Consider the following 15,744-nt stretch of genomic DNA (forward strand, 5'->3'; position numbering starts at 1 on the left):
CAACCCCACTCCAAAAGAAACGAGCAATAATTTCGTTAATCTTTCGAGTGACAGCTTTAAGGAGGAAGATATGCATCCATTAGATAGAGATTCTTTGGAGAACTTCCTTAATCATAATGAGCCTTCCACCCACAGAAATCCATCTATTTCCCCATAAAACCAATTTATTCTCAAAGTTTTAAATCAACTAGTCCCAATCTTGATTTTCATAGAAATTCAGTTTCAACTGAATGCTCGGATATCCGAACCCACGAGACAACGAATTTACTTTAACACCAAAGATGATGGAAATATTTTGTATGACTAGTTACTCTATGCAGTAAGAGATCATCTCTGATTTTGATGTATTCATGATCAAATTAGATGTTAAACCAAATTTAGAAATGATCTGGTGAAATTCCTGTCATTCTTCTAATTTTGCTACACCAGCACAAAGGATATCACCCGCAAATAAAAGGTGGGTAGCACATATTTTATTTGTGACTCTACAACCGTGGATCCTACCAGCCACATGAGCTTCCCAAATTCCTTTGCTCCTCCCATCAATTACCAGTATGAATAGCAGAGGGTAAAGAGTGGAACATTTTCACAGACCCCAAGAAATCCTAAAGAAAGTTGTCAACCTACCATTGATCAATATTGCCATATTAACTGAGGAGATCATTCCATTAACCAGTCTATATGTTTGCATGCAAATCCCACCTTGTGGAGTATCATTTTGAGAAACTCCCGTTTAACCCGATCACAAGCTTTGATCAGATCAATTTTCAGGAAGCATGTCTTCGATCTACTCATTTTCATTCAGTGTGAGAATTCTTGAGCAATGGCAACAACTTCTTGTATTTTTCTATTGGGTAGAAACCCAAATTATTCCTGTGTGATATTAGGAGAAAGGATCCTTTTGATTATATTTTCAATCAGTTTAGAGATGATCTTATAAATCATGTTACATAAAGAGATTGGTCTAAAATTTGAGAAAGTAGAAGGATTAGACATTTTAGGAATTAAAGAGATGAAAGTTGAATTGATGGCACCTGATATGAAGCCTTTTAAACAAGATTCTTCCACCATATCTAGGAGTTCAAGTCCCATATCTTCAATAAAATGGGTGAATTTTTTTTCTCGCCACCCGTTAGGACTAGGGCTTTTATCCCTCGATAGAGATTTTATTACCTCCTACAATTTTGGCAATGAAATTGGTTGGTCCAACATCGTAAGAGTCCTCCTCGCTGACCATTTGTGGGAATAGATTGGAAAATTACATTTGTACCTTTGGATTAGATACCTTTGTTTCTCTATATTGTTAGACAACTAATCCTCGATATTAAGCTTTGGTTAGTTTGAGTAGTTATTGGAGTCCAAGAAGACCCAAAAACTAATTCAATTGTTTCTTGTATGTATTAATATGTACACATTGTACACCATTGATTGAAATCATTTTAATATAGTTTATTTTGGTTTCCAATATCGTATGTCTTACAGTGGTATCGAAGCGGGGGAAATGCTCTATTGAATGAGAGCATGGTTAATATGCTCCGTGTAATAGAATGAGCCACGATTGACAATAATTTTGTCTATTGGTATGATCGTCAATCAAGGGTTTTTCCTTTCTATATATCAACGCTGGACAATTGATGAGAACGAGAACGAGTACAATGCGAGGATGAGAAGAACTAAATCCTGTCTGCAGTGGGAATTTCGGCTGTAGTAGTTGAGAGTGGTACAATTTTTTTACTACGGGTTTTTGTAGGTTTCTGGCATTTTTTTTTAGTATTTGGATGGTACACATTGCACTTGATAAATTCTTGATAAGTTCGAATGGTAACCAGCCATGTAGCCTCTATGGTATTGCCCACATTAGATTCTGAAACACATTTTGTATCCAAGAATTAAGTTATTTATCAGTCCTGAATTTCCATTTAAAAAAAAAACATATGTCAGTTTTGGCCACCGAATTCAAAATTGATGAATGCTAAAATATATATGTGATAGCTCTTTAAGATCATATATGTTGTAAATACGTGGTTGTCTCAGCCAAGAACCATGGATTGGTTGCGGTTTATACCAAATTTCCTTTCTGTCTAATACACCATAAACATTTACCACAATCCGCATTTCAATTTGTTTGGCCATTCGTTCTCTCTCAGCCATTTTTTTATACATGCGTTAAACCAGATGGATTGTTGTTACACAGTATTTTGTCACACCACCTGCACTTCCTTGTGTCATACCCCGAAGTGCCCGAAACTTGAAAATAACGCAGTGTACCCATCCTGATATACAGTTCAGATCCTCCCTGAAACACCGATGAAAACATGCCTTGAGCCTTCCCTAAAGAAGTAAACTCTAAAACCTAACTTCAGGACCAATGCGATTGTGACACTAGCAACTAGTGTTGATGACGAGTTTCACTATACTCGCCTCGCGCTTCCAGTGCACTTTTTACTTGGAGACTTGTGTTGATAGCTAAAAGGTAAGTTTTCCCGAAGAGGACAAGAAGCTTTGTGATCTAGAGGCTTCTAGAACAATGAGCTAGAGGTTGTTCAGTGTGGATGTGGTCAAATTATCCCAATATTTCCCTTTGATCTTATCCCTATGAGCTACCTCTTTGAGATGAGGGCTTTCCCTTATATTTGGAGAGATCCTAACTCCCTCTCCCTGCCTATATATTCATCCTCTCCCATTCCCAAATGGTTGGTCTCTGATTATTTGCACCCTTATGTTGAGATAGTGCCTACATGATACTCATTTGGCTTGGAGAAGGAGTGCTTGGAGAGCTTGAGCTTGGACATGGACATTCAATCAAGGAGAGCTTATTGACATCAAGTCTTGGTTGTATGCTTCCTCCTTTATTTAATTCATATATACAACTGTTGGTTCACTTTCCATAAATGTTTGTGTTAATGCATCATTTATCTTAATGCTCCTTGATCTGTTAAGTGGATTACTTTTGATTATGCTTGTTGTACTTGTATGCTTTGTTGTGTCTTCGATCTCTTGTGCAGGTATTCAAACACTCTGAGAAGTAGAGATGAGCCTGAGGCCCAAGCGATTCGAGGTCTTCAACAATGGAGTGCATTACAGCATTAGAATGAGGTAGGCCATCTCCCTTTTCTCCCATTTCGATTGTAATTTAGGAAAGCGTCTTTTAGATTTTCACATAGGTTGCTAGTCCCACTCATTGGGTTAGAGAGATCATCTCTGTCTGCAAAGAGGATTTGCTTAGACAACAAAATGGCAACTCCACTAGGGAAGCTATAACCCTTTCCATCCATTCCTTCGATTAGATTCTCTGATGATTTTGACCAACAATCGATTTCTTGGCTTGTGTGAATTACTGTAGCTATTTTTAGTGACTGGTTATTGCTTGAGAATGTTTAGCCTGCTCTGATCTTGAATATTTTTTATTCTTTCCTTAATTTTCTCACCTAGGGAATTTTCTACTTTTACAAAAGCGCTGGTAGAGCTGATTTTCAAATTATAGTCGTGTTGATCTACCTTTCATCGCCCTTTTGCCGTTAACATGCGCGATGATCCCAGAGGATAGAATTAAATTAGGATTTCTTCTTATTTTCAGTGTTTTTTGACCTCTGTCAGTGATTTTCTAGTGTGACTACAGTGTGTTTGTCTTGATTATCATCCTTGTGTGATTGCAATTTGTCTCTTGGCTTTGCTGAAGTGTTTTTGAAGTTTGAGTGCTTTCTAGGGTTTCTAGGGTTTTTAGGTCACCCTTTGCTCATTGCTTGGTCTGCCTCTCTGAGATTGATTGCTTCCATTCAGGAGTCTTACTATAGTCAAGACATCATTCTCAAGTTGCTTTTGGTTCGTGATTGTGAAGTTATTTTCATTAGTATTGAGTCATGTTAGTACTTTGAAAATCGCTTTTGTTCCATTGTCAAACATATATTACAGTTGTTTGCTTTGGTAGGACTGAAAGTGAATTCTTGTTTTGATTTCTTTGTTTTGAAAAGAAAAGTGAAAGATTTCCTCATTTAACTATTTTTGAAATAATTTGCATTCGAAACCATAAGTGAATGAAATTTTCATTTTAGTTGTTTTAGATTGCATATTTTCCTTTGCTCATTGCATTAGTTTGCATTGTTGAATCAAAGTGAAAGGAAAAGAACAAAATATTAGTGCATCTTAGTGAAAGAAAAGTGATTTTTGTTTCTCATAGGATTGCATCTTGGCATTGCATTTGTTTGTGAAAGTGAAATATTAGATCTCTTTTTTGCATTTTGCATTGGAAAGATAAAGAGTTGTGTTTTGATGCATTTTTCTTGATTGATGCATTATTTGGTTGTCTCTCTTCCTTCATTAGTTTAGCCTTCATCGAATGAAAATATTTCATTTTTATCATTTAGTTGCATCATAGGAATTCAGGTGACATCGTTGAGCCATCAAACTGAAACTTAATTGAAGATAAACTTAAAATTTACCTCAATCAACCTAAGGAGCATTTGTAACCTAACACAAATATTTAGAGGTCTAGGCTAGAGATTTCTTCCATCATCTATAAAAATAGCAGCTGTCGTTAATTGCCTGCATTGTATCCCGGGGGTGAAATGCCGTTCTAGTACGGAAGTATATTGAAGGTTCTCTAGTACTTTCGGGTATATCAAAGGCACTTCAATATGGCAAGTATATGGGAACGCTCTCACCAAATGGCTATGAAATAGACAATGCTAACATGGACATGTGCTCCCCGTACCGTTGAGTATATATTGGGAGACCCCACTAGGTTGCTATCTTTTAGCCACAGGTAACTGAGTCAGTTTCCTTGTAAACGTGATACACCGAATGCAACATTCGGGGAGATTGGCCGCCATACGTTAAGTCATTGGTTTCGGATAAGGTGTATATTGCGGTTCACAGATGCTTGGTAAACCCTCTTTCCTAGCTTAACCCTCTTTTATTTTGTTTTGTTAATTTATAAAATCAATTAATTGACCATGGAACAACATCCTTCCTGTGGAAGTACTCCTTAGTAGATCTTAGGTTGATGCTGATGGAAACATTTCCCAAGTTTACTAGTCAAGGAGACCCCTCTGATGGGAATCCTAGTCCTTTTCCTTCTTTTGGAAATACTGGTGCTCCCTATATGGAAACATTATCCCTTCCTGGATTGACCATTGGTCTGCCAGTTTGGTTGTTTTCAACCTCGGTGGTTCCGAGTGTCAAAACTTCTTTTCAACTGAGTTCTCCTCCACCTGAATAACATCAACCTCATGTTGATCTTAAATTTGAACCCTTGCCTTCTTCACCTATTTCTTCACCTCGTTCTTCCTATTCGCCTGGTGAAAGTCTAGGTTCTAGTAACAATGAAGCTAAGAAGAAGAAGAAGAAGAGGACGAAGAAGAAGAAGCAAAATAAGCAAGGGGGAAACCAAGCAGCCATTGCTACTGATGCAATTGATGTAGAAAAATCTTCCAACCAACCCCGAAAAGTAAAATTCCCTTGCATGTTATGTAAGGGTGACCACCTTCTTTGGAATTGTCCTAGTATTCCCAAGGTCTTAGAAGTGTGGTCCACAAGCTCACATCAACCTCTAGAGATCATGTTGGTGATAAACCTTCAACTAGTAATAATAAGGTCCAAGGGAAAAAGGGAAAGGTCAATTTTCCCTGTAAGTTGTGTGAAGGTAATCATCCCATTAACATTTGTCCTCTTCTAGATGAGGCTTCCAAAGAGTTGGAAAACCTTACAACTTCCCAACCTTATCTTCCAGCTGGGTATTAGAAACTTTCTCCTGATCCTCCACTAGTTGATCTAGTGATTGATCAAAATTCATCTTTGGTCAACCCCGCTCTCTCTGAAAGTGAGTCTTGTGAATCCATTCTTGACCAACTATTGGTTAAGAAAACGGTAGACTTGACTCCACCTTCAATTAACCGTACCTTTCCGGTAGAGAGTGAACCTCATACTTCTTAGGTTCTTCTGGTTTCTTTAGTTTTGAATGAACTGGAGGGAAATCCTCTTGTTCCCGAGGTGCATGAGAGAAGTTCTCTTGTTCCCATAGAGAAAGAGGGCAGCTTTTACATTCCTACATCACCCCCTCCGAGTAGTTTAGTCAATTATTTTGATTGGAGTCGACTCGCAGGATATCGTCTTCCATCTTATGTGCCTTTCTAGCTTACAATACAAGCTTACCATATGGTTGTACCTAGCACAGTCCTAGATGAGGGCGCATCTTCTATCCTCAACTACTTGGAAAGCTTTAGGTTCTCCTTAGCTTGTCCTTGTCACCCAGAATCTGTTAGCTTTTAACAGAGGAACCAGTCAACCGTTAGGGATCCTTCCTACGTTACCTATTTCTTTGGGAGGAAAGACTGTTTATATAGACATGATGGTTGTCCAATTCCCTTTATATTTTAATCTAATCCTTGGTAGTGACTATGTTTATGTCATGGGAGCTCTTGTTTCTTCCCTCTTTCGAGTGATGTGTTTCCCACATGAAGGAAGCATTGTGATCATAGATCAACTTACATTCATTGGTCCTAAATCAACTTCCCATCAACCATCATCCCTATATGGTTCTTATATGCAAGCAAGATCACCCCCGCCACAGGTTAATTGCGTGGCCACATGTTCCATGCCCACATCTAATGATGATCTAGTAGGTGATGTAGTACATCATGTATTGGGGGAATTGGAGCCCAATTTTTCATTTGGATCCCTGGACTAGTGTCCCTTCAAGAGTGTTTTTCTCCGGTCTAATGAGAATCTCTTGGAATCCATGACCTCTTTTGGTCTGTGATCAAGGGTATGGAGCAGAGTTCCTTGTCTTGCGTCAAGCTCGTTAAAAAATGAAACAAGGGTCATGAGGATAATTCTTTTACTATGTCAACCTCATTAAAAAAACGAAATATATCCTCATGAGCATGGTTATTTTCCTATGTCAAGCCCGTTAAAAAATGAAAAAAAAACCCCTTCCATTTCGAGTCTTTGATTAGATCTCGTAAAATCTCAGTCAAGTCTTTCACTTGATCTTGTAAGTGAACCTTCATTCCATCCACCTGTTAGTAACCAATATTCTACTGAGGTGAATGAAATTAAGATTGGGGGCATGTACTTTGAATTGAATCTTTATACTGAGGGTATGCAAACTTAGCTTATGCATAGTTTATCTTTGTTTCAATCTTGTGTAAAAGTGAAACCAAACCTGTGTCAATCCCATTAAAAAATGAAAAAAATACCCTTCCATTTTGAGTCTTTGATTAGATCTCGTAAAATCTCAGTCAAATTTTTCACTTGATCTCGTAAGTGAACCTTCATTCCATCCATCTGTTACTAACCAATAGTCTACTTAGGTGAATGAAACTAAGATTGGGGGCATGTACCTTGAATTGAATCTTTATATTGAGGGTATGAAAACTTAGCTCACGCATAGTTTATCTTTGTTTCAATCTTGTGTAAAAATGAAACCAAACCTAAGCATAGTTTCCAATGTTTCAAGCTTGTGCAAGAATGAAACCATTTCCCTTTTTACCTCTCGTGATTGCCATTTTATCAGCTTGTTTTTGCAAGATGAGCCTTGGTTCTTTCATTGCATTGTCACCATCTCTTTGGCTGATCGTACGCTTTCACTTGGTTGTTTTACCCTTGCCTAAGGAACATCTACAATGAGTGGTCTAATTAGCCAGTCTCTTTACCTTTACATGTTTTGAGCAGTTCCATCATCATCAGAACCAATAACTATTCTTTTATACCACTCATTCCTCTTGGAGGAGTCATCTTTAAGCTCTTTTCCGACTCTCGAAAAATGAAAAGATTGCCAAGTACTTGTCGTTTCGAACTCATAAAAGTAAATGAAATAACGTCTACTCAGTATAAGTTTAACCCTTTTCTGGACTGAGATAGACTATTGTACGAAAAAGGAACACCTTAGTCGAACATGGCTAGGAGGTTCTCTTGAATATTATTTTCTACCTTTTCGAGTTTGAGAGACAAATTACGAAAAGGGACATGATGGAGTTTTCTTTTTTTGTTTCTTTTTTAAACTCTCTAAATATGAAAAAGACACCGAGTTACTCTTCTGTCATACTCGTAAAAATTAAACGACGAAAGACTTGTCACCATGACGAGGTCGATTTTCTTCTTCCTAGGGATTGTAAAACTTACTAGGATGGATTCATCTGAAGGATGAACTTATACGAAAATAATATTCTATCCCCTTCAAGTTTGTGATTAAAAATAATTAGGGTACTCGCTAGAAATAGTGGGGAAAAATGAAAGTGAAAAATCTATTGTATATGCAGCATATCGCTCTTGAACATGACACTCATCTATTTCTCGTGTCAGGGTTGGGATATCCTCACTCAGTCACTTGTCCTTTCGGGTTTGGGTGATCCATTTTTCCTCTCATCTAACTATTCTAATTCGTCATCATGACCCTTGGTCTTATGTTGAGTCAAATGTTGCCACATTCCGCAATCGTGTCGCTGATATGTTCAAGAGAAGTCATATATGCAGTTTATTACCTATACATTATCTAACCCTTTTCTACAGTCTTGGATCATACCTATTTATTCCACTTTATTCCTTGTTTCGTGTCGATGGTGAGGGAATCATTATGGCCCTCCTTCGACGGGTTATTTCTTGTCAACTTCAGCTCATTATCCAGGAAAATGACTTAGGAACTCCCTTTCAGTACCTTAGAGCTTGCATACCTTAATGGAAAGTTCTTTGCATTCGACGACAAGTTTTCATCATTGGCTTTCGATCGGATGAGTCCACGAATGTTCGACTTCAACATCATTTTCACATTCATGGATTGTACTGTCGTACTTGAGAGCCATTGTCATTATTTGTGGTTTCTCTCGTCCTTGTTAACGATTCACATCATTGGCCAGTAATCAGGTGGTTTTCTAGCATGTTCGACTTCGACACATTCATTTGCATGTTAGAATTCACATTTTGATCAGGCTTGGATGGAGCGCAAGACCCTGAGTTTTGTTTGATATAACTCAGGCTGCGTGGAGTTATATATATGTTTCCTCTATACAAATGGTTGTGACCATACCGTGGGACCTTATATCCATGATGATGATGATCCTTATATATCAAGTGGATGCGTCCACACCGTGGATCTTAGATTTCCAGACGATCCTTTTCATTCGGATGGTTGCGCCCATATCGTGAATCTTTTCGCGTGGTCCTTTCTATCCGGATGGCTGCATCCATACCATGGATTCATGTTTTGATATATATGATAGAGGTATCAGATATGTATATGTATATGCATCCTTGATTTGCAGGTCTCCTGACGGTGTTTGTTCTAGTCCTTGCACTAGCTCATAAATCATCTCAACCATCACTCCCTGTTCTACCTTCATGCTTTAGGGGGCATCTGTTACACAATATTTTGTCACACCTCCCGCACTTCCCTATGACATACCTCGAAGTGCTCAGAACTTGACAATCATGCAGTGTACCCATCCTGATATACAGTTTAGATCCTCCCTGAAACACTAATGGAAACATGCCCTGAGCCTTCCTTGAAGAAGTAAACTCTAAAACCCTAATTTCAAGACCAGCGCGACTATGACTCTGGCAACTAGTGCTGATGGTGAGTTGCACTATATTGGCCTAGTGCTACTAGTGTGATTTTACCTGGATACTTGTGTTTATCCCTAAAAGGCAAGTTTTCCCAAAGAGGACAAGAAGATTCGTGATCTAGAGGCTTCGAGAATGGCGAGTTCGAGGTTTTTCAGTGTGGATGTGGTCAAATTCTCCCAATATTTGCCTTTCATCTTATCCCTATGAGCTACCTCCTTGAGATGAGGGCCTTCCCCTATATTTGGAGAGATCCTAACTCCCTCTCCCTACCTATATATTCATCCTCTCCCATTCCCAAATGGTTGGTGTCTGATTATTTTCACCCTTATGTTGAGATAGTACCTACATTCTACTCATTTGGCTTGGAGAAGGAGTGCTTGGAGAGATTGAGCTTGGACTTGGACATTCACTCAAGGAGAGATTATTGACATCAAGGCTTGGTTTTATTCTTCCTCCTTTATTTCATTAATATATACAACTCCTGGTTCACTTTCCATAAATGTTTGTGTTAATGCATCATTTATCTTAATGCTCCTTGATATGTTAAGTGGATTACTTTTGATTATGATTATTTTACTTATATGATTTGTTGTGTCTTCGATATCTTGTTGTTGTCTAGGTAAATCCTCTATGTAGACAAAGACAATCCCTCTATCCCAATGAGTGGGACTAGCTACCTAAGTGACAATCTACTAGACACTTTCCTAGGTTACAATTGAAAAGAGAAACAAAGAAGATGGCCTACCTTGCTCTGATGCTATCTCGATTTCCTTTGTTGAAAACATTGAATCACTTGCGTCACGGGCTCATTCCTGCTGCTCACAACGTTTATGCACCTGCACAAGAGATTAAGACACAACAAGGCATGCAAATACAAATATCATATTCAAAAGCAGCCTACTTAACCGATCAAGGAATGTTAAGATAGATGATACATGAGCATACACATCAATGGAAAATGGACCAGCAGTTGTATATTAATAGAAAATAAGGAGAAGCATACAACCAAGCCTTGATGTTGATAGGATCTCCTTGAATGAATATCCAAGTCCAAGCTAAGCTCTCCAAGCACTCCTCCTCCAAGCCAAATGAGTAGCATATAGGCACAATCTTAGCATAAGGGTGCAAATAGGCATAGAAAAACCATTTGGGAATGGGAGAGGATGAATATATAGGTTGGGAAAGGGAGTTAGGATCTCTCCAAAGATAGGAATAGGCCCATATCTCAAGGAGGTAGCTCATAGGGATAAGACCAAAAGGCCAAGTTGGGAGAACTCAACCTCATCTACGCCAAAAAGCCTCCAGCTCGCCGCTCTGGAAGCTTCTTGATCACGAATCTTCTCATCCTCTTTGGGAAAATTTCCTTTTTGGGATCGTCACGAGTATACAAGTAAACAAAGTGATTCCATCGCAAGTAGGGTATAATACAACAGGCGACCGTCGTGACTTTTAGTCTCATAAGAGCGATGATTCCCAAATTAGGGTTTAAGAGCTATTTCCTTAAAAGGAAGCTCAAGAAATTTTCCAATCAATGTCTTAAGGAGGATCTGAGTTGCATATATGAATGAGTACACTACATAATGGTCATGTTTTTGGCACTTCGGGGTATGTCACAGGGAAGTGTGGGAGGTGTGACAAAATACTGTGTAACAGATGTCCCCTAAAGCATGAAGGTAGAACATGGAGTGATGGCTGAGATGCTTTACGAGCTTTTGCAAGGATGCAGACAAACACTGTCAATAGACCTGCAAATCAAGGATGCATATACATATACATATCTGGTATCAAAACATGAATCCATGGTATGGATGTAACCATCCAGATGATAAGGACTATATGAAAGGATCCATGGCATGGGCGCAACCATCCAAATGAGAAGGATCATATGTAAATCTAAGATCCAAGGTATGGACATAGCCATCCAATATAGAAGGATCATCATAAATGTAAAGTCCCATGGTATGGTCACAACCATCCATATAGCAGAAACATGTGTACAATCATGAATAACACAACTCCACGCAGCCTGAGTCATATCAGACAAGACTCAAGGTCTTGCACTTCATCCCAACTTGATCAAAGTACGAATTCTAACATGTGAATGAATGTGTTGAAGTCGAACATGATAGAAAACTACCTGAATCAGCCAATGATGTGGATCGTTAAGAGGCATGAGAGAAACCACCAATAATGACAATGGATCTCAAGGTATGATAGTACAATCTGTGAGTGTGAAAATAAAGTTGAATTCAAACACTTAGGGAATCATCCGATCGAAGGCCAATGATGAAAACCTATCATCAGATGCGAAGAAATTTCCATTAAGGCATGCAAGTTCTAAGGTACTGAAAAGGAGTCTCTAAGTCATTTTCCTGGATAATGAGCTGAAGTTGACAGGAAGTGACCGTCGAAGGAGGGTCATAATGATTCCCTCATCATCGACACGAAACAAGGAATAAAGTGGAATGAAATGAGTAGGATCCAAGACTGTAGCAAAGGGTCAGACAATGTATAGTTAATAAACTGTAGATAGGACTTCTCTTGAACAAACTGGTGACACGACTCCAGAGTGTGGTAGCATTTGACTCAACATAGGACCAAGGGTCATAATGACGAAGTGGAATAATCAAATGAGAGGAAAAATGGATCACCCAAACCCGGAAGGACAAGTGACTAAGTGAGGATGTCCCAAACTCAATATGAGAAACAAATGAGTGTCATTTTCAAGAGCGATATGCTTCCTATACAAGAGATGTTTCACTTTCACTTTTTCCCCCACTATTTATAGTGAGTACCTCTTTATTTTTACACAAGCTTGAAGAGGATACCATATGCTTGTCGTATAAGTTCACCCTTCAGATGAATCCATCATAGTAAGTTTTACGAGTCCTAGGAAAGAGAAACTCGGTCTCATCATGGTGACGAGTCTTTCGTCGTAAAAAAGTTTAACGAGTCTGACAAAAGAATAACTTGGTATCTTTTTCATATTTATAGAGTTTGAAAAAGAGACGAAAAAGAAAATTCCATCAGGTCCCTTTTTCGTAATTTGTCTCTCGAATCCGAAAAGGTAGAAAACAATATTTGAGAGAACCTCTTGACCATGTTGACCAAGGTGTAACTTTTCGTAAATAGCCAATCTCAGCTCGAAAAAGGGGTAAACATATACTTAGATGACGTCAGTTCATTTAATTTAACGAGTTCGAAAATACAAGTACTCGACAATCTTTTCATATTTTTGGATTCTAAAAAGAGCTGAAAAGGGACTCCACTTGGAGGAACGAGTGGTATAAAAGGATAGAAACTAGTTGCGGTCATGATGGAACTGCTCAAAACATGTAATGGTCAAGAGGTTGGCTAATAAGACCACCCATCACAGATGTTCCTTAGGAAAAGGTAAAACAATCAAATGAAAGAATATGATCGGCCAAAGAGATGGTGATGATGGAATGAACAAAACAAGGCTCACCTGGAAAAAATCGGCTGATAAAAATGGCAATCAAGAGATGCAAAGTGGGAATGGTTTCATTTTTACACAAGCTTGAAACATGGGAAACAATGCTTGGATTTGGTTTCATTTTTACACAAGCTAGAAAAAAAGATAAACTATGCTTGAGATGATTTTGCATGCCCCCAACATAATGAATCAATTTGAGGTACATGCCCCCCAAGCTTCACTTCATTCACCTAAGTGGATGGAATGAAGGTTCACTTACGAGATCAAGTGAAACATTCGACTGGGATTTTACAAGATCTAATCAAAGACTCAAATTGGAAGGGGATTTGTTTCATTTTTTAATGAGCTTGACACAAGAAAAGAACCATGCTCATGAAGACCTATTTCATTTTTTTAATGAGGTTGACATATTAAAGGAACTATCCTCATGGTACTTGTTTCATTTTTTAATGAGCTTGACACAAGACAAGGAACTCTACTCCATGGTCCTTGTTTCATTTTTAACGAGCTTGACACAAGACAAGAAACTTTGCTCCAGATCCCTTGTTTCATTTTTTAAGGAGCTTGACACAAGACAAAGAACTCTGCTCCATTTTCCTTGTTCATTTGTTAACAAGTTTGACACAAGACAAGGAACTCTGCTCTAGGGACCTATTTCATTTTTTAATGAGGTTGAGATAGTGAAAGAACTATCCTCATGGTCTTTTGTTTCATTTTTTAAGGAGCTCGACACAAGACAAAGAACTTTTCTCCATGATCCTTGTTCACAGACTAAAAGAGGCCATGGCTTCTAAGAGGTTCTCATCAGATGAGAGAACAACACTCTGGAAGGGATACATGTCCAGGATCCAAATGAAAAATTGAGCTCCAATGCCCCCAATACATGGTGTACTACATCACCTATTTGATCATCAGTAGATGTGGGCATGGAACAGGTGGCCACGTAATTAACCTGTGCCGTGGGTGATACCACTTGCATATGAGAACCATTTAGGGATGATGGTTGAGTGGGAATTGATTCAGGACCAATGAATGTAAGTTGATCAATGATCACAATGATTCCTTCATGTGGGAAACACATCACTCGAAAGAGGTAAGGGACGAGAGATCCCATGACATAAACATAGTCACGACCAAGGAGTAGATTAAAATCTAAAGGGCCTTAGACAACCAACAATCTATATAGACAGTCTTTCCTCCCAGAGTAATAGGAAACTTAGGAAGGATCCATAATGGTTGACCGATTCCTCTATTAAAAGCTAACAGATTTTGAGTGACGGGGACAAGCTGAGGAGAACCTAAAGCTTGCCAAGTAGTTGAAGACAGGATGCTAACAGATGCGCCCTCGTCTATGACTATGCTAGGTACGACCATATGGTACGCATGTATTGTAATATGGAAAGGCACATAAGATGGAAGACGATATCTTGCCAGTCGACTCCAATCAAAGGAAGTGACTAAACTACTCGGAGGGGGTGTTGTAGGAACGTGAGAACTTCCCTCTTGCTTTATGTGAACAGGAGAACTACTCCCTTGCACTCAGGAATGGGAGGATTTCCCTCCAGTTCATTGGAAATAGAAGAAACCAGAAGCACCTAAGTAGTATGAGGTTCACTCTCTACCGGAAAGGTATGGTTAACTGAAGGTGGAGTCAATTCTACCATTTTCTCAACCAATGGTTGGTTAAGTACGAACTTATGAGACTCACTTTCAGAGAGAGTGGGGTTGAATAAAGATGAATTTTGATCAATCACTGGATCAACTAGTGAAGGATCAGGGGAAAGCTTTCAATAACTAGCCATAAGATGAGGCTGACAAGTTGTAAGGTTTTCCAACTCTTTGGAAGCGTCATCCATAAGAGGACAAAGGTGAATGGGATGATTACCTTCACACAAATTACACAGAAATTTGACTTTTCCCTATTTCCCTTGAGCTTTACTAGTTAAATGTTTATCACCAGTATGATCACCAGAGGTTGATGACAAAGTTCAATGTGAACCTATGGACCATGCTTCTAAGACCTTGGGAATACCAAGACAATTTCGAAGAAGGTGGTCACCCTTACATAACATGCAAGGGAATTTTACTTTCCAGGGCTCGTTGGAAGATTTTTCTACATTAGTTGCATTCGTAGCAATGGCATCTTGGCTACCCCTTGCTTATTTTGCTTCTTCTTCTTCATCCTCTTCTTCTTAGCTTCCTGGTTACTAGAATCTAGACTTTCACCAGGCGAAGAGGAAGAATGAGGTGAAGAAATAGGCGAAGAAGGTGAGGGGTCAACTTTAGGATCAACATGAAGTTGATGTTGTTAAGGTGGGTTAAAAATTGGTTGAAAAGAAGTTTGGACACTCGGAACCACTGAGGTCGAAAACAACCAAACTGGCAGACCAATGGTCAATCCAGGAAGGGACAACGTTTTCATATAAGGAGCACCAATATTTCCAAAAGAAGGAAAAGGACTAGGATTCCCGTAAGAGGGGTTTCCTTGACTGGTAAACTTAGGAAATGTTTCCATCAGTGTCAACCTAAGATCTACTAAGGAGTATCTCCACAGGAAGGATGCTGTTCCGCGGTTAATTAATTGATTTTAGAATTTGAAACAAAAAAAATTTCCTTTTCATGTTTTAAGAGTCGAGAAAAGGATGAAAAGGTGACTCTAGTCGCTTTCATTGGTTTAGCGAGCTTGAAAGGGAAAGTACTTGATGATCTTTTCAAGTTTAAGGAGTCAGAAA

At 38.8% G+C, this 15,744-nt stretch overlaps 1 protein-coding gene across 1 annotated transcript in view; it reads right to left on the reverse strand.

Annotated features, from left to right (window-relative positions):
- Positions 1-1,673: 1,673 nt before the first annotated feature.
- The window catches only part of LOC149197787 (uncharacterized), a 31,815-nt gene continuing 17,744 nt past the window's right edge, over positions 1,674-15,744 (reverse strand). The window contains exon 2 of the mRNA XM_089408796.1: positions 1,674-1,864. Coding sequence (XP_089264922.1) covers positions 1,674-1,864 — 191 coding nt within the window. The remainder of the gene's footprint in view (positions 1,865-15,744) is intronic.

This window comes from Pinus tabuliformis, chromosome 2_2 (assembly GCF_031772625.1).
Source record: "Pinus tabuliformis cultivar Carrire ecotype Pingquan chromosome 2_2, CPIR1, whole genome shotgun sequence".
Classification (NCBI taxonomy): Eukaryota; Viridiplantae; Streptophyta; class Pinopsida; order Pinales; family Pinaceae; genus Pinus; species Pinus tabuliformis.